Here is a 19,295-nt window from a genome sequence, read left to right as displayed (position 1 = left end):
GGCGGGAGGCGCCGCCGTAGACCACCCGCTCCGCCCGGGAGGCGAGGAAGGCGTTGGGGAAGCAGCCCACCAGGCGCCGCACCGCCTGCCGGAAGGGGGCCGGCGCCTTGGTGTCCACGTGGACGCAGTAGACATTTTGGGGCATGTACACCGCCCTGAAGAGCCGCTCGAAGGTCTCAAACTCCTTGTGCAGGGTCATGACGTAGGCAATGGGGAAGGCGGCCTCCTCGGCTGAGAGGGCGCGGGTGATGTAGTGGTTCTGCGTGATGTACTCCGTGCAACTGGATTCTCTGAATGACGTTTTTAAAGCATTTTCCTTCAGAAAGGGTGCCTTATCTTCAATAAGTGCTTTACATGCTTCTGCTAAAGTTGAACTCACCGAGAAGTTCAGCCTCCTAAGACATTTTTGCGCATGCAAATTAACAGCATAGAAAACAAATGGAAGTGAAACACTGAGAATCAGAACAGCGAAGAAGCAATATCTGAGTGTATTCATTGTTGCTCAGAAAAAGAGTCTCACTTGAAATATTGCAAAGAGGTCAGGTCAGACACCACGAACAGCTTGTTTTGCTGGCTGCACTTGCTTCCTGCTGGAGAATGCTTGCATCCATCTGATGCGTAAGTATACAGCTGCTGTCCTTACTCTCAGTATTCATAGTTTCCCAGTCATCATTGATGTGGAAGCAGCATAAGTAGTGAACAACAACAACTGCCTCACAGCACCCTGAAGATTAAACAGACATACTGCATAATTACTGGCTTGGCAATGAACAGCCAGCACTACATATTTCACAGTGTCCCTGAATTCAGTGTAGGGGTGTGATCTTAACTGCTCCCTCCCCACTCTCCCTGCAGGTATCACATAGCTGTAAAACTTCCTGTGTGTGCACCCTGTTCCAGGAAAACCTCATATTTACCTCTTGTATAATTCTATTCTTTTACTTACAGGAACTTTTTTTCAACCACCCAAGTGTATCAGTCATCACTGCTTCAGAATTATGAAAGGCTTGTTCAGCACACTGTGCTACCATGTAAGGCCACCAACGCTCACATATAAGAAGGTGGAGAATCTTTTTTGCCTCTGTGTAGAATTATATCAGAGCCATCATGTTTTTGCAGCAATGTTTTCTTCATTTGTAAATTTGAAATCTGCCAAATAGTTTCTGCTAAGTGTCATGGATGAGTTGTGATGAGCTCCGGGCTTACATCCATCAGAAAGAACTGGGTTAGTGAAACCTGCTATTTAAACTACTTAAGCTAACCTTAGGCTTTCTGATGAGACATTCTTGTTTCTAAGAGCGGTGCATGCATTTGGTATAACAACATGTTTATGCAATAAGAGCTTGTGGCATGGCTCTGACTAAAGTGAAATACTTGGTAACTCTCTCTTCCAACTGTGAGTCTGTTCATGTGGATCTCCTGCCATGAGACAGCACATTGGGGCATATAAACTTTTTCCAACATCATGTCCTTTTGTTCCAGTGCAAAGTAATGCTGAGGCAATATCAGATGATCTGAGATTATGCCAATAAATGTTTTGACTGGGCAGTCCAGCATGCTACAGAGGCAGAAATACTGTCACCTACTTTTCAACTCATGCAGACAAGTCACCTCAGGCGCTGGCAAGCCCCTCCTAGACGCTGCACTTTCCTCCCATCCTGGTCCCAAAAGTTTCTGGGATTCTCTGTTCAAACAGATTGAAGGCTGCAGGCAGTGGGTTCAGCCCATCAGGTACAGTCACAAGCTGTAATAAGGAGAGGAACACTGGAGAAGCTTTGTAAGGCCATGTGGCCAGAATGTCCCCCAAAAGGGGCATCGGCGCAGGACAGACCTGGCAGTCAAGCTTACCTGGAGATGGCAAGCAGCAGAGCCGCTCCTCACCAGGGAGTCAGCAGGGACAGGCAAGGATAGCTGTGGTCACGCTGGAGATCCAGTGCAGCCTTCGGTGTGGACATCTTCAGAAGGAGGACGGCTCTGATGGATCTGAGGAGCTGGAATGGAGGTGTTCAAAGTCCCAGGGAGTAACAGAGACTCACCTGATGCTGCTGAGAAGTCATCTGGAAAATGCAGCCACAGCCCAACAGTACAACATGTTAAAAGCAGATTCAGAGAGATGAGAAGACGCTGAGCTGACACCACTATCCAAGCCGAGCCAAGAAATGCACAGCAAACACAACCCTGAGGGGTAAACATGTCCCAGCTCAGTCACCGGGGAATGGTGTCCTAGGGAGCAGAGATTTGCCTGGAGTGCTTCAAACCACTGCTTCTTCCTATTTTGATTGTTACAGTGAATTATATCCAGGAGCGAACAACACTCACCTGCCTGACACCTCAGTACCATAAACTGCCATGACCATAGGTGACTATACGGCCAGCAGCCTCTTGCTCTCCTTTGTGCACTCCATAGACCACTGAGTTCAGCTTCTCCCCATCTGCTCACTGGGCCAGGTGGCTGCAAGACCATTTCTTCCCCTGTGCCGTGGTCCTAACATAAGACCTCCATCCAACTGGATTTAGGACAATGTGGAAGGAGAAAAACCAGGGGCAGGTGCCCACATTCCTGCAGGAGTCAGGAGTTCCTTGAGGGAGTCTCAGTGGAGGGCAGAGAGCACAGGTAGCTTTTCCAAAGTACCAGAGGCTGAGGTCCTCCAAGACATTTAGATGCCTTTGAAACTGTCTGCTCAGAGGCTTTTGAAACTGTTTTAGGCACGGTGTAACCTGCTACACAGCTAGGAAAACTTTTAAGGACTTAAAATATATATATAAAAGAGAGAGAGAGAGAGGTATCTTTCTCTCTCTCTAAGGAGACTGCTTTCTCTTAGGTGTTAAGTTTGCGTTACCAGTGTGGTCCATAGCCAACAAGTAAGCTACATGCAGAAAACAAGAGATAGACCTGCTCATCATGAGAGTGAAATGCAAGATTTAACTTTTCCTTGGTGTGTTTTGTTGTGCTGTGTTGGTTTTTTTTTTCTTGCACAGACATTGCTGCAACACCCTTGCAGCAATCCAGCCTAACCATGATCCTTTGGTCTGGAGAAGAGGAGGCTGAGGGGAGACCTTATCACTCTCTGCAACTACCTGAAAGGGGGTTGTGGCGACAAGGGTGTTGGCCTCTTCTCCCAAGTAACTAGCGATAGGACAAGAGGAAGTGGCCTCAAGTTGCGCCAGGGGAGGTTTAGACTGGATATTAGGAAAAATTTCTTCACTGAGAGAGTGGTCAGGCATTGGAACAGGCTGCCCAGGGAGGTGGTGGAGTCGCCATCTCTGGAAGTGTTCAAAAAACGTGTGGATGTGGCACTTCAGGACATGGTTTAGGGGACATGGTGGCGCTGGATTAATGGTTGGACTTGATGATCTTGAAGGTCCTTTCCAACCTAGTGATTCTGTGATTCTGTGATTCTGTGATACTAGCCTGCAGGGAAAGAAGGCTGCGTGCTTGGTGCTACTTCTTAATCCTGGTGCCTCGATCCTCTGGCACAATTAGTATTTAAAAACCTGAAAACATACATGCAAATGATTGCTGTGGAAAACCAAGCTCTCAAAACCTCTGGTTGCTTTTTTTTTAATAGTTCTACCTTGTGCTAATCTCTGTGAAATACGATCCATGCCTTGGATTATAGGCAGAAATAGCACCAAAAAAAATAACACAGCAAAACAAAGAAATAGAGTATACAAGTCACATGAGCCACCTCCAATGGAAAAACTCTTTCTCAGATATTGGTGAGATATTATGTTACATAATTACATATAATATTGATATTACAGAGTCATCTGAAGTTCAGATGCAAGGACCAGCCAAATTGAGGTGTGGATCTGACACATATTATGGCAAATGTCAGTGAAAAAGCATTAAGGTGGCAGGAGACCTCATGATACCCATTTCTTCTCCTGCTGTGGATTGCATTGGACCTCAGGCTATTTTGAGTGCAAAACCAGAGTTACTGGACAAAAAGATAATAGAAGATCAAATTTACCATGCTATTCAACAGAGACTGTGTAAGAGGGGTTTGTGCTGGTAGAACTAAAACTGTTGCTGACTGAGACTTGCAGTGTGGCTCCTTTCTATTGCTCCTTGGACCTGCATTGTAGAATTTCTCGGTTTAGCATGAGAGGAGCTTTTGGTGTGGCTCCAGCAGTGGAAACACACTCCCCAGTAGGATTAGCAATTGAAATGGCTTCCCTGTGGATGAATGTGAGCAGACCTTTCCAGAAAACGAGGATATTATCTTAGGAATGTAGTTAGTAAACTGCTCCTGGCCTTAATAAATATAGGTAAATGGTTTCAGCTAATTAAAAAGCAAGATGCACAGGCTTTGCACACCGCTTTTGAGTTCCTGTTTGGCCTTGCTTGGTAGCGACAAATGTTGTGCGTTTCATGTCTGTTTGGAGTCGCTCGGCATTTTCTATTCTATTGTTAGGACAAAACCATCTGTATCATGACATTCCTTTTCATGACCCTCATGTGCAAAGCTCTCAGTTTGAACTGGCACCGTTGTTAAAATCACAGCAAGACTGTTACGAGCAAACAATTTCATCTCCGTGTGTTTTTTCTTGCTAGGAAGCACAGGTAGCCACAGTCCGCTGTTTTGTGCCACGTAAAGGATCTCCTCATCCCTCACACCTTCTTGCACCAAGATGAAACTTCTCTGGCCTTGCGCTGCTCTGGGATGTCGTGCAATGTGCACGGTCTCCCTGAAACTCTCCTCTTGGAGCAGCCCTGCCTGGCAGCAGTCTTCTCTAACATGTGCCTTGCTCACATGCCCCGCCTGAGCTGGAAGGTCTATATGTACTGTATAACACAGGGAAAAGAGAAAGCAGAGTCTGAGTGCAGGAACAGTTAAAGTTTATTCCGATCTCTTCTCCTCTGCCCACCGTTTTTCCTGTTCAGAGCAGTCCCTGCCATTCCCGCACGTCCCAGCCAGCCATAATCTGATTATTCAAAGAGAAGAAAATACAAGCCTACCTGAAACAGGAGCTCCCAGGCAGACGCAGTGACACCGGACAGTCACAACGCAACAGCGCTGGCAGCAGATGGGAGGAGAGATGAGATGACACATCAAGGCAAATGCTAGCTCAGCTCACATGGTCCAGTAAAATCATGGAGTAATCTAATCGTACACAGTCAGTGAGCACATCTGTCTGCACAAAGAGCAGGGGCCAGGCAACGCTCCATCTCATCCGCTTTTGTCTTGCAGTGCGCTCACGCTCCAGACGCAGAGCCCCTTACACTGCAGGAACTTCACTGCTGTCTGCGTTTGCGGTAGGCTTTTAGCTGCAAAGGTTTCAGGAATAGGTAAGCTGCCTAGTCTCTAGCAGAGCGCATTTTGCAAGTCAGACCCGCTACTGGTCCAAAGCGGAGCGCTGTACTGCTCCCTTTTCCAATTAATTTCCAACAGGGACACTTACTCACCTCTGTGCAAACTGCTCCTCATCAGCTGCTCAGGAGCAACAGCACGGCGTTCTCTTCCCGACTCATTTATCCTCCTGCGCAGAGAAAGCAAGACGTAATTAAACATGTCCTAATAGAGGACAGGCAGGCTGTAGTGGTGAGGTTGGTTTTCTTCTGTTAAATATGACTGGATTTTATAGGTGACACTGGTGTAGTCGAGGCACGGAGAGAGATGTTTTCTTACTGCGGATTAATGTACGCATTAGTGTCCAGTAAAGTACAAATGTACACGTGCAGCTGTTATTTGCACTGGAGGAGTGTCCAAAGGTAGCTTACACCGGATTTTGCAAATGTTTGGGCACTTGCTAACTTTATGAACATGAACCCAAGGCCAGTGGGTGAAGTGGGGCAGCTGGTGTCAGACCCTCAGGGAGGTGCCAGGTCACACCAGCATGGGCAAGGGCCTGTTCCCAGCTGCAGGTGCCTTAGCAGCTAGAGGAGTAAAGCAATTCCATCTGCAGGTTGGGAGTGACCTGCTCTGCCAAGCAAGGCTAACCACAGCCTTTGCCTGCTGGTATGGGTGTCTGGCTGTGCTGGAGAGAGAGCTGCTACATGCATCACTCCTTTTATTTCTAATAGCTCCACTAAGCTTTTAGCATTATTGTGCTCTTTATTCTGGCAATATAATTTGTTGGCAGGTATGAAATGAGCAGGGAGCCCATAGAGACCCAGAAAACATCACCTGTCAGGAATGATGGAAAAATATAAGGTTATCCTGTCGCTTTAAAAAAAAAGGAAATAGCCAAAAAGTTTTCAAATATGTAAAAAAGCAAAACCAGAAGCAAATCCTGATGCAAATAGAAAGGGAGTAGCTGATTCTTGGTGTTGTCTGTGCATATGACAAGAACTAATCATCTCAGATAGCATCAGGAGAGGTGAAGATTAGACATTAGGGAAGCTTTGTAGTGATAAACAGTTAAATGTGGATTAGATTGTCTGGAGAGGCTGTTCCTGCTGATAGTTCTCAGGAGCAGGTTAGGCATAGTTTTTTCAGCAGTTTTGCAGGTCATACTGGTCCAGACCTGGTAATTTTCTAGGTCTTTTCCAGCTCTCTTTCCTATGATTGTCTGTATTACAGTATCTCTTAGCTTGGCTGTAGCTGGGCGATCCTCTTACACCTAGGAACTGTTAACAAAAGGACTTTGTCATCACTTAGAATTATGCTCGTCATCTCTGCTAATTACCATTAGCACTGCAATTCTGGTAAGCTCAGGATAGTCCTGGACCACTCTAGAAGACACAAACCATTTGTATAGTACTTTTGTGATTCATCCTAAGCATAAAGAAAAATCATTTAATACATTATAAATCTGTAACTGTTTACCTATTGACAGGTATTTCACCTCTCATGTCTTTTCTCATCAGAACACAAATTAGCTTGATGCCTGTTCCATCTCTTTGCTTAGTTTTCTTCCAGTGAATTATCATGATCCTCTTTCAGAGGGCTGTGGTAAGTATCTGTTGTCCTTAAAGTCTTCCTGGCTGGGACAGACTTTTTGTTAAGTTTAGGTAGAACCACGCCAGGACTTGCCTTGAAAAAGTCTCTTTCCCACCCCACCAGGCAGTGAGCCTGGTTTGTAGGGCTCCAGAGTCTCCCAAAGGGCTTTAGGATTGAAAGCGTCCCCATCACGCTGCACTCCAGGTCTGCTCAGGAGATAACGTTAGACATCCATGACCAGTAGAGCCTGCCAGGTTCTTAGTGAGTAATGACAAGTCACTGGCAGAAATAACTTGCGTCGAGTGACGAACTCTGGCTGCCAGAACAGGGAAGAAATTCCTTACCCCTGGCAGAAACACTGCCTTTTGTAGCCCAAAGTACAATGTTTTTTCAAGGTTTGGTCTAAAATTTTCAACTTCTGTTGCCTCATTTGCCCTTCAGAGGCTTTACTGTGTGCCAGGGTCGTCTCTTTGTATGACCAACAGTCTGGGCAAAGCAGTCTGTGTTGGTGAGCCATCTGCCTCACATTGCATAAGGCCCAAACTTGCCGCTGTCCTACTGTGAAGACAGTCTTTTTTTTTTTCCCTGTCCTTGCCATCCAGACCAAATAACCAGCGTCACCCTTCTCAGAAGGAGCCCTGCTTCAGGGTCTGTCAAGTTTTCACATCCATCTCCGTGACTTTTTCCTGATTTTCTTCTAGAGCTGCTGATGTACGCACACCCAAAACAGTGCTCAGCAGAAGCCTCGAACTCCACTCCTGGGTGTTTCAAATTGCCAAACACCTTCCTGTTTGCTTTTGCTTTGGGTGGAGGCTCATGCTTATGATTTGGTCCCTTGTTCTACTGCTTACACAAAAACTTTTTATGGCTGTCTTACGGGAAGGGCAGTGGCTGCAATCACCAGTCGCCATGGGGTGGAAGGCAGACACTGATGGCATTACTGAAGCTGGGACAATCTAGTCTCCCCATACTGGGTCTCTGGAAGGTTGCAAAGAGGCTAGAAAACCACTGGAAATCCGCCTTGCACAACATCGCATTCCTCGGCTCCTGCAGCCAGCCTCGTCTTGTCTGGTCCCTTCCTGCTAAACTGCCTCTCCAGGCCAGGGTTTTCTTACTGGGTTCCCCAGTTACCATACATACCTGGCAGCTGTTACCTTGACATGCGTTTTCTGTCCTGTGACAGGTTATTTCATGGCACTTTCTGGGAACTTCCTTTTGCAGCATGCCTGGATCCTGCCTCGAACTGTAATTCCACTCTGCACTCACAAGATTCTGCAAGTGTCTGTTTCTTTTCCCCCAGTTTGGCTCAATTTCTCTGTTTGAGAACTACTTACAGCTTCTTGCCTGTTGCTCACACTGATAACGCTCCTTGGCCTGAACCCCAAGCCTATATTTAGGCTAGTTTTTGACATACTCCTTTTTATTTACAAAGAATGTGCACAAAGGCCTTTTTGCTCCATACCTGCAGCAAGCAGAAGAAAACAGGCAGCTTTACTTCTAAGCCTCTCCTTGCTCCATCTCTGTGTTCAAGTGACTGGGCAAGTTCATGATAGAGGACCATTCTTGGATACACAGCAACTATGTCCATCTCACAAGACCTTGGTCTGCAAATGGTTGGAGGCTGGAAGGCTGTCAGGAAAAGTGCTGCATTTGCTTGTCTCGCTCCTTTGCTCTTCCGTAGGCCTCGAACACCTGCTGGGGACACAATACTGGGCTAGGATGTGATGACCCTCCTAAGTTCCTGCTCCCTCTCAGAGCTTCACAGACACTTGCTTTTCTCACTCTCAGATCCTTTTCATATACATGCATATGGCTCAAGCCAGCTGCAAACGCTGCCCTGCTCCAGGCTGTTGGTTGTCTGTGGATAATGAGGTTTCTCCAAGTCAGGTCTTGCTCAGGACATTACACGCAGTCAGTGTCTCGGACAGTGGCTTCTCTTGTTTCGGTGATGACTAAACAGTATGGGAGCTTGAGTTTCTCCTGGTGGTTAGCCTGAAGAGACCACAGAGAGGCACACTGCATCCCTCACCAGGCTCTGAGGTTTCTTACACACTCAGCTTGCCATGTCCAGCACAAGGCCACCACATCTTCTAATCAATGCAGCAGTTCTTGATTGGCTTGGCTTCTCTGTCAGAAAACAGTGTCTGGATTCATGCGCCTGTATTCAGACAGTCCCATCTCAAAAATTTCAGCCAGGCCATCTCATAGTGGAAGTAAGACTTTTTTCCAGGGGCATTAGCTGTGGGATCTCCAGAGTTATAGCCACATTAATCATGAATTCCCCAAGAAACTGCCCTACCCCATTAAATACACTGGCATATTTTTTAATAAGGTCACCTGCCTTGTGTCAGCTGAGATGGAGTAATTCCCACTTTCATTACCAGTTTGATCAATTTAATATCCAGCCTGCTTGGGGACTGAGCTCTAGTGATGCCGCTGCGTGCAGCATGAAATCTGTGATGTTTTACATCCTATTCGATTGGGTCTAAAAGCATACCATGTCTGCCAATGTACCCCTGCTTTACCTTTCTCTTGCAAAGGTGGGTTCTTGCTCTCTTTTCCATTAGCCAGTCCTGGTGTTTCCACACCAATGTGGAAAGCTACATAGCCAGTTGCGGAGATACAGCTGTAGCCTCTGCAGGTTCTCACTTTCTGCTAGGACCTGACTGCTTCCGTGGGGACGCCAAGAGAGTGGTCCTCTTCCTGTTGGCTGCCTGGTCTTAAGTATCACGTATTCCACCCTGGTTTCAGTTGCACAGACGCTGGGGTTTTGTATCAGCTCTTTGTGGTGAAACAGTTGCAGGCCATCATACTGTCCCCAAGCAGTCTGTCCTTGCATTCACCAGCCAGCACCTTCTGTCCTGTGGTGATGTTCTCCGCTGTGGCAGAAGAGCCTGCTTCACGACTGTGGTTGGGTTGACCCTGGCTGGAGGCCAGGTGCCCGCCAAAGCCACTCTATCACTCCCCTCCTCAGCTGGACAGGGGAGAGAAAATATAATGAAAGGCTCGTGGGTTGAGGTAAGGGCAGGGAGAGATCGGTCAGCAATTACCGTCATGGGCAAAACAGACTTGACTTGGGGAAATTAGTTTAATTTATTTCCAATCAAATCATAGTAGGATAATGAGAAAATAAAACCAAATATTAAAAACACCTTCCCCTCACTCCTCCCTTCTTCCTGGGCTCAACTTGACTCCTGATTTTCTCTACCTCCTCCCCCTTGATGGCGCAGGGGGTCAGGGAATGGGGGTTGTGGTCAGTTCATCACATGTGGTCTCTGCTGCTCCTTCCTCCTCAGGGGGAGGACTCCTCACACTCCTCCCCTGCTCCCTCCCACAGGAGACAGTCCTCCATGAACTTCTCCAGCATGAGTCCTTCCCACGGGCTGCAGTTCTTCACCAACTGCTCCAACCTGGGTCCCTTCCACAGGGTGCCGTCCTTTAGGAACAGACTGCTCCAGCCTGGGTCCCCCACGGGGTCACAAGTCCTGCCAGCAAACCTGCTCCAGCCTGGGCTCCTCTCTCCACAGGGCCACAGGTCCTGCCAGGAGCCTGCTCCAGTGTGGGCCTCCCACGGGGTCACAACCTCTTTCGGGCACATCCACCCACTCCAGCGAGGCATGGGCTGCAGGTGGAGATCTGCTATAGCCTGCCTCACCATAGTCTTCACCACAGGCTGGGGGGGAACCTCTGCTCCAGCACCTGGAGCACCTCCTCCCCCTCCTTCTTCACTGACCTTGGTGTCTGCAGAGTTGTTGCACTCACATATTCTCACTCCCCTCTCTGGCTGCAAATGCTGTGTGCCCTTCTTTTTTTTCCCCCTTCTTAAATCTGTTACCCCAGACACTCTACCACCATCGCTGATGGGCTTGACCTTGGCCAGCAGCAGGTCCATCTTGGAGCTGGCTGACATTGGCTCTATCTGACATAGCGGAAGCTTCTAGCAGCTTCTTGCGGAAGTCACCCCTGCAACACCCACCAATACCAAAGCCTTGCCACACAAATGCAATACAATGACGTGGGGCCAGCAGCTCTATTGGCGCTTGCAGAGTAACCTCTGAGCTGTTCCATCTACCCAGCTTTTGCAAAAAGAAAACAGTCCTTTTGACTCCTTTTATGCAACACTTAAACCCAAGCAGCTGTTTTTTGGGTTTTTTTCATCTAATTAGTAGGGGAAAATGACAGTCATTGGCTCCTTGGGCTTGGGCTTTGGTCATTTGCAACCCAGCTGATTCAGAGGGTTTCCCTCTGGGCAACATGGCCAAGCCATGAAGAGGTGGTGGGTAATAGAGATGTTCCAAAGCCCAGACCAAATCAATGTAAGTATTGCAAGTTTTCTTGGGAAAAGAATGACCCTGTGTTTTTGCAGTTTATTTTTACCAGTAGTCTTCTGCACTGGTTACTTAATGCTTGAGGCTTTGAGGAGCATCCTGGCTAGCAGCATCTCATAAAAGAAAATTCTATGGCCAGATGAGTGCATTAGGGAGACTATTTGTAATTTACTCAGGTCTGCAACATATAGAGGAAAAATAAAGCAAATTTCTGCCTACTAAAGCACCAAGAACTTAGACCAGAGAAAAAAACAAAACCACATCTCCAAATACAGGCAGGATTTAGGATCCGCCGGCGGCGTTCTCTGAAGCAGGCCGGGTACCCCTCAGTTAGCACACCATCCCCTGCTTACGGTAAACCTCCGCCGCCTTCTCCCGCCTAAGCAGCATCCCGCCTAACAGCAAGCCGGTACTAAACAGCGATGTTGCGAGCTGTCGATAAATGATATGTTACACCCAAACCATTAGGTTGCTACCCAAGTTTGGGCCAACCTGTCGAGCCGCATCATCGCCGGGTATCGCGATTAAACCGACGGAGAAGGTGTCCCCCCCCTACCCGCCAGCCTCTCCGCTGTCATTTGTCGCCTGTGCCACTGGATGGCAATGCTGACTAAAGTATCGCCGAGGTTTCGCGGCCGCTCAGGTCGGACCAGGGTAAGGAGGAAGAGGAGGAAGAGGAGGGTTCGCAGTGCCGGCAGACGGGCAGGGTACGGGAGGAGCAAGGCAGGAGCGGGCACCCTCGTGTCGAGTCCGTGGGAGACGCGTTCCGCTGGGACATCGCACCCTTTGCTCTTACTGCCAACCTGGCGGGAGGTGCAGCACTCACGGGGGGGGTGTCTGATTTTTCAGGGCCCCCCACATTTGGAAGACTTGAATCATAGAAAACTAAAATTTGGTGTCGAAGTTTCAAAGCGTAGGAAGGGGTTGCCGTCAGGAGTTGACTAAGAGTCACGAACTGTCACGGCTTGCTAGAAATTGCCCAATTTTTATACTTAAAAACTGTACTTACACTTTGTAAAAACGACTTTGTAAGCATGGCATTGCTGGGCTCAATGACTATTCAGTGAACTCATTTGAATGTGCATAGGCAGGGCTTGCTTGAACTGCTGCATCAAAGAGAAATGCTGAAATGAGTCATTTGTGAATCACGGCTTATTTTCTGTTGTTAGCTCATCTGGAATCCCATGGTGATCAAACAGCCTTTTACAATGTGTTAATACATCGCTACTCCATGTGTTTAGCAACAGCTCAGTTCCAATAAATTGTAGGTAGTCACCCATTATAAAGAGGTAGTGTTTTCTGCTGTGTGTAAACTGGCTGGGACAAACTCGGAGATGAAAACACATGCGAAATTTCATACTGTTCCAAACACTCTTTTCTATGCTGCTCACACTCTGATTTCAGACCTGCTTTCTGGCTCCTTGTTTGCAGGGCACAGAGTCCAGCCTGAAGAGACTGCCTGTGAGTGCGAGTGCTCCCGTCCTCCAAGGAGGGCTGCAGGCAGCCTCTCCAACTGGAGACAAGCCGCTTCCCAGGCCCAGGAATGGAAGGGAGGCAGGGAAAAAAAAAAAAACCACACTCTTAGCAGCAGTTTATGGTAAGGCCCTGGTTTCCAAATTGGTGGCTGTCCCCATCCTACACCTTCAGCTCCATGGGCTGGAGATCTTGGGCCAGGCTGGAATCAGATTCAGGAATTGATCTGCTTACATTTGGAGGGGAGGGTAGTCGTGTCATGCGTGTGTGTGCCCCCCTTTTTTTTTTTCTTTAACCAACTGAATCAGTCCAGCAGGTCTGCAAAAAGTTGATAGGAGGCTGAGGAAGAGGGTGTGAATCCCTTAAGGCTGCTATTGTCATTGAACTCTCTGAGGTGTGAAACCACAGCCTGAGGTGCTGAGCTTCTCCCCAAGCAAGTGAGGCTCAGGAACCAATTCTGCCAGCTCCTTTATTGGAGTGAGCGGCTGGAGATGGAAACATCTTCAACCAGCACAGCAAGCTTCACCACAACCCGTCTGTCAGTGCCCTAAGCCCTGTCTGCTTGTATATGAGTTACAGGGCTGTAAAGGCCAAATACTCTCTGCCATCAGCTACTTAGGCTTCTTCTGTCACACATAATTGTAGCTCAAAGGTCCTGAATAATTGCATTTATATTGGGCCTGATCCAGCCCCCAATAATAATCTTAATAATGCTGCTCTTAGCCAGCCACATGAATCCCTTTCAATCCCCAACACAGGCTCAGTCATGCTGTAATTCAGTAGAGGAGGCCATTCACTGTGGGGCTAATTTAGTTTAAAATGCAGACAGCCTATTTATGGGACAATTTTTTGTTCCTGCTCTAAATTCTTATGCTCAATCAACAGCCTGTAAACCAGGTCAAGCCAACACATGACCCATTAGTGTAGGCAGTTGGGGCTTACAGCCCTTAGGAGCTGTATTTGTGCTGTGCTCCCTCACAAGTGGGATATATCCCCTATTTAGCTAATGGGCCCTGTTTGTAGGCGAAAAATACAGAAACCCTTTTCCTGCACTGGAAATCAATTTCATACGATCACAGGGTTGAGTTTGACACCACACTCACCCACTCCATTAGCCACCAGCTTTTGCAATTGTTGCTGGCCTTCCAAAATGAAGCAGCACCACTTAGTCCCTCTGTGCAGGAAGAACACAAAATGGAGGTGAACAAAAGAGCTTCATCCTGTTCAGATGAAGATCATCCTCCTGCCATTTGTGCTGCCAGGAGTGGGATTCCCGGGAACACAGGGAAAGGCTTTCCTCCTGGGGAGGTTCCACATGAGCACCAGACTATTAAGAAAGTTCAGGTTCCTTAATGGGTCTGAAAGAAGATAAGGTAGTAGCTTATTCTCAAGTTTTGAAACACAACCTACAGTGTGCAAGACCAGACAGGGGTTAAGACATGCCTATATCCAGCAGAGACGCAAGCAGCAAGGCAGAGGTCTTGGGTACCTACACAGGACAAGTCCCATGATTTAGGCACCCCCTTCCTTTTTTTTTTTTTTTTTTTTTAATTCCTCCAGGGTTGTTTTTCAGATGGTTGTCTGACTTCAGCCGCATGCCTCACCAAGAGCTTTGGTGGGGCAACCTGATACCAGGGGAGGGGAAGGGTGAAAAGAGAACACGAATTGAGGGGGAGCCAAGAGATGCCTTTTGGGACAGCCTCCCTGGTGTGAGGAAGCTGTGGCCTTAGGGGCCAAATTTACCTTTCACAAGGGAAGCTGTCATGGAAGAGCTGGTGAAAGAAGTAATAAGCACTCCAGGTAGAAAACAAAGGCAGGGCAAGTAACCACCTACCCATAAATATAGGCAGGGCAGGCCTACATCTACATTGCCTACAGCTGGAGCCATCTGTCTAAAGGAAGGGAAGGGTGTCAGGAGAGAAGGGCCTGTTCCAGGTTAGCAAGGTTAAGTGCAAAGCAGGTGATGCTCACTCTGGGGCAAGTGATAGCCTGTCTGCATTTGCATGCCATATTTTTCCAGTGACACTTTGCAGTCTGTGTTTTCTGAATAGCCCCAAATAAACTCCGCACCCCTCCGATGTGCATATCTCTTACATGTTTTGAAATAAGTACTGACAGCTGGCAGACAGGAAAGGGGGCAAAGACTTAGGACTGACTCACTTCTGCAGAGCCCATTTATACCAGGACCTCTGACGGAGTACTCTTGCCAGAACCTAGGCTGGCTGGGTTTCTTTCCTCTCTGTCCAGCTGTCCCACCACATCCCTGTACCCTTAGGCAACTCACTTCATTCCTTTATGTCCCAGTTTTCTTGAAGATACGTGATAAATAATGCCACCTACCTCACAGAAAAATACTTACAGTTCCTCTTAGGATTCTCCTGAGTTTTTATGCTGAATTGCCTCTGCTTCTGCCTTCACCTTTGAAGAATATGAGGGCTTATGTTGCAAACCTGATGCAGAGATATAGACGTGTGTTTCCCAATTTGTAAATCTGACCCCTTGGGAGCCAAAGATACTTCACGTGCTTTATTTCTACTTCTTGTCTTTAAGGCTCCTTCCAGTCTGCACTTCATGCATACTGGGAGATACAGGGATGTAGAAAAGACGATGATAAATGTCATGATTCCAGGAAGTGGTGCTTTAAAAACATTAGTCACTTTGGATAAAGTTGCCAAAGAGGGCGATTCCGGCACCTAAAGGAGGGTAGGTGAGGAGGGGAAATTGCACGGCTCAGATTAGGGTCAGGCTCTAGGGTAGCCTTGTCCAGGCTGCCCTGGCAGAGCTCTCCCACGTCCAAGTGCGGGTGTGTTTCTAGTGCCAGGTTAAAGGCGGAGAAGTCTGGGGTTGTTCAGCCGCTGAATTTCCCAAAAAGGAGACACACAGGGGCGCCAGAGGCTTAGGAAAAGAAACCCGAGCCTGAGCCTTTTCCTGCACCGCTCCTTTCTGGGCAGGCGCCTCGCCCCGTCGGGTCGGAGGGCTCTGCTCCGGGGCGGGTGGCTTTAAGGGAGCAGTTTATCAGCCCGGGCCCGATTTCATTTGCAAACGCGCTGAGGCTTCGCAATCGCTTAAACTTGCCTGGTGTAAACAGGTCGCTGGCTGCCAATAACCCTGCGCCTCTCCCAAGGGGAGTCCTAGGGAGCCGCTGCCGAAAGGAGGGGTGGTGTGTGCTCAGGTGTGGGGGGCCCACGCATGGGGAGGTGGGTGCATCGCTTTGTCCTCCTTGCACAGCACTCACAAGCACGGCCCCAAACTTGCTCTGAACACCTTTTACAGCTACGTTTGGAAAAGCACCATTGTATCAGTATGGTAACACCAGCCTTCAGTAAATAAAATGTTTGCTGTCAAGTGTCCGAGTTAGGTTGCTTTCCTGGGTGTGATGATGCATCTCTGTCCGGTCAGTCTGTTCTTATGAGCTGAATCTGGTGTGGTGTGTCTGCAGCTGCTGTAATGGTCACCAAGGTGAAAATCCCCAGGGCGGCTGTAACGTGGGCGCACGTCAGCCGTAACCCCCATCCTCCAACCGCACCCTCGTTTCCCTTTGACATAGGGAGGAGGCTAGCATAAGAGCGATTACATCAGCTCGTGACTGCCATTAGATTGTACATATAGCGGGTTGGTATTCCTTCAGTGGCTATATGGAATGATTATACTGAATTATCCAGTGCGTGGTCTGCTCTTTCACTCACTTCCAGAGGTTTTACTCCATAGTTGTCAGGGAGGCAGGCAGGACACGTTAGCATAAAACACCACATAAACACAACTGAGCCAAGCAAACTAAACCCAGAGTGTGGGCTGCCACGGAAAAAAAAGCCATGCCGTTCACTGTTTTGTTTTGCTCTCCACCAAGTGATACATCTTAGTGACAAGTTGCTCTAGCCGTACAGCATTGCTTTTAATACCATAAAGTGTCGTGGGGTGTAGGCATGTGCTAGGACAATGGCTAGAGCTAATGTTAAAGGCTAAATGTATTGCAGCTGCATGCAAACTGGGCTAGATTAAAGACTACAGATTTGGAAGTTTCTTCTTTAAAAAAAAAAAAGATCACTCAGAGTTTTTTTGTGCAGATTAATATTGTTTTGGACATCAGGGCCTCCAACAGTCGTTTTCCAGTAATACGGCTTTTTGTAATTATTCAACAGTTTAAAATATATGCCTTGCAGACAGCAGTTCTAATGTTAGCGTAGACATATCAAAGTAGACTTTATTTAAACTCCACTGTGGGTAATATCAGGCTTTGTTTTTTCAAAATGTCTTGGAATTTTTAGAGTGTTTTACTCAATGCACTAAAGAATGAAACTCCACTTCCAATATATCCCCCACATCATGCTGGGATGGATGCAACACCAAAGTATCATTAGAGAAGCTGAGTTTTGAACATGGGTGCCCAAGTGTAGCTATCAAAGAGCACAGTTAGGCACCTGGCTGGAAATGACTTGTTTTACAGAGATCCTGATTGCCTACTGCTCCTCTTAGTACTGCTTTCTTGGCTATGGGACACGTTGTCACCAGCAGTAGGAGGAGCGGATACTGCTCTGGTGGTTAGTTCAGTCCCAATTCTTGGTTTCCTTTCCTCCCCTTGATCTCCAGCAAACCAGCTGCAAGACCTTGGGGAAATTCCTTATCTTCCCCTTGCATCAGTTTACTTCTCTGTAAAGCAGATAAACTAATAACACTGCACCTCTCGAGGGTTTGTTGAAGCTTATTATACAGTAGCGAGTACTTTGAGAGGGAAGTCATTACAAAAACGACAGTGTTAATATGACACATGAAGGTAACATGAAGGAGCCCCATTCTGCTCCATGTAAGTCAGTGGAGCTCTGTTATTTTCTTTAGCAGAAGCAGGGATTTGGCCTGTGCTTAAATGACTTGCATTTGTTTTTCCTCTTGAATGCTAATATATAGTTAAGAGATAGCATTACAGGGAAAGCTCATTCCTGCCTATGTGTAAATATTTAGCAGCTGAATAGGCGTTATTTAGCAGGGCACAGTTTCTGCCTCTCCACAGTTTCTAAGGATGTTAGTACAGACTCATTCTAAGCTGCTACAGATCAGAAGATACACCGAAATTACCAGATCAAAATCCTTCCCATATAAGTGTACACATACAGAATTTATTTTACTGGGCAATTAAATGTGTAAGATAAATACCCCTGGGGGAGGAGGGTTGTTTGAGGTTTTATGGCATATCTTATTATGGGCTCAGTTTCGAAATCTTAATCCAAGCAAAACTCCCCATGTGGAGACCTAACGCTAGAGCGTAACCTCGTGTTTCGTACTCAGGATCTGTGCAGTTGGGTGGATATCTGTAGTTGCATCAGTGGATTTTAGGGCAAGGGGGGAGTGAAGGCAGCGAAGCCTCACCTAGGGAAAAGCAGCCCTTCCTAGAAGACTTACATTAGCAATAACACTTTGATCAGGCAGGTCACGTTGCAGGACCTTAGGCAGCATACAGTTTTCTGGATTTCATCTGACAAACTTATTGATGAAAAATTAAAAGTAAACGTCAAACAAAACTTATTTGTAGCTATCTTTTCGTGGCATGGTCAGTAAAACTGCAATCTACTGCAGCTATGAGACTGTTGGCAAAATAGTTGCCTGTGTTTCAAATGCAAAAGCTTTTTTGGAGGACATGTGAGCAGTCAGAATTGCCCAGAAAGTACTCCAATTTTATGTCCGAGCTGCAAATGCAACTATTTTCTTAAAACTGGGTGGGTTTTTTTCCGTTTAGGAAATGAAATGTACAACAGAAAAAGTGGCCAGGTTGGAATAAACAAATAATCAGATCTTGACATGCTTATAGTGGATAGATTTCTTTTTCTAAAGAAAAAAAAAGTGCTTGGTTGCTTTAGCGTGGATTTATTGTGCTTAACCAAAAAGAAAGACAAATCCCTCACAAACATTTGTATTTAAGACCATAGAACTGCTCTCTGAGTAATCCAAAAAAAGCTGAAGCACAGAGTTTTTCCCCACCGATGCTTTATTCATAAGGATGATCTTCTTAGGAGCTCGTTTTCTAGAGATGGCAATGATAGTACCTAGCCCTAAAGGGCCCAGGTCGAGAAAGAGGGCTCCGGTGAAGCAGAACGTACCTGTTCCTTTTCCCTAGGACGGCTGCAGCATGGGAATTCCTACCTTGTGGTTGCTCATGCAAACACCGGCCAGTCCTCACGGAGCTAGGTTGCATTGGTACCGCAGCGTGCGCTCGGTTTTAACTCTCGATTACTTCCCCGTTTTGCTTGTTTAGTTGCTTTAGTGCAGTTAGTTTAGCAAAGAAATATTAAAGGAGAAGGTGAGACCCACGTGCTCCTTGGAAAAACTTGGCTTTTTCTCCCCACCCCCGGAAAAAAAAAAGTTTTCATCTCACTTCCAAAGAATTGCGCTTGTGACACCCCTCCTGCCCCTCCATTTAGCACTGGGGGAAAAAAAAATAAACCCAACCGAAAAAAAAAAGCTATTTATATGCAGAGTTGATTTCCAAACTGATCGGCTGCTGATAACACTCTGGGGCTCCAAGCGCCGGGCCGGGGGTCTCGGGGGGTGGGGAGCAGAGGAAGCGCGGAGAGGTACCGCAGGGCCGTCCTCAGGGGCACAGCATCTTCCTCCCCCC

At 47.2% G+C, this 19,295-nt stretch overlaps 1 protein-coding gene across 1 annotated transcript; it reads right to left on the bottom strand.

The window, feature by feature from the left end:
* Nucleotides 1-7: 7 nt before the first annotated feature.
* On the bottom strand, nucleotides 8-395 carry LOC104621390 (the record flags this gene model as incomplete). The annotated part of the gene is made up of 1 exon (XM_010287857.1): nucleotides 8-395. A coding segment is annotated over one exon (388 nt), but the record flags the coding sequence as incomplete, so codon positions are not given.
* Nucleotides 396-19,295: the final 18,900 nt, after the last annotated feature.

This window comes from Phaethon lepturus, unplaced genomic scaffold (assembly GCF_000687285.1).
Source record: "Phaethon lepturus isolate BGI_N335 unplaced genomic scaffold, ASM68728v1 scaffold35025, whole genome shotgun sequence".
Classification (NCBI taxonomy): Eukaryota; Metazoa; Chordata; class Aves; order Phaethontiformes; family Phaethontidae; genus Phaethon; species Phaethon lepturus.
The sequence above is the reverse complement of the archived record's forward strand: the minus strand, read 5'-3'. Positions and strand labels throughout refer to the sequence as shown.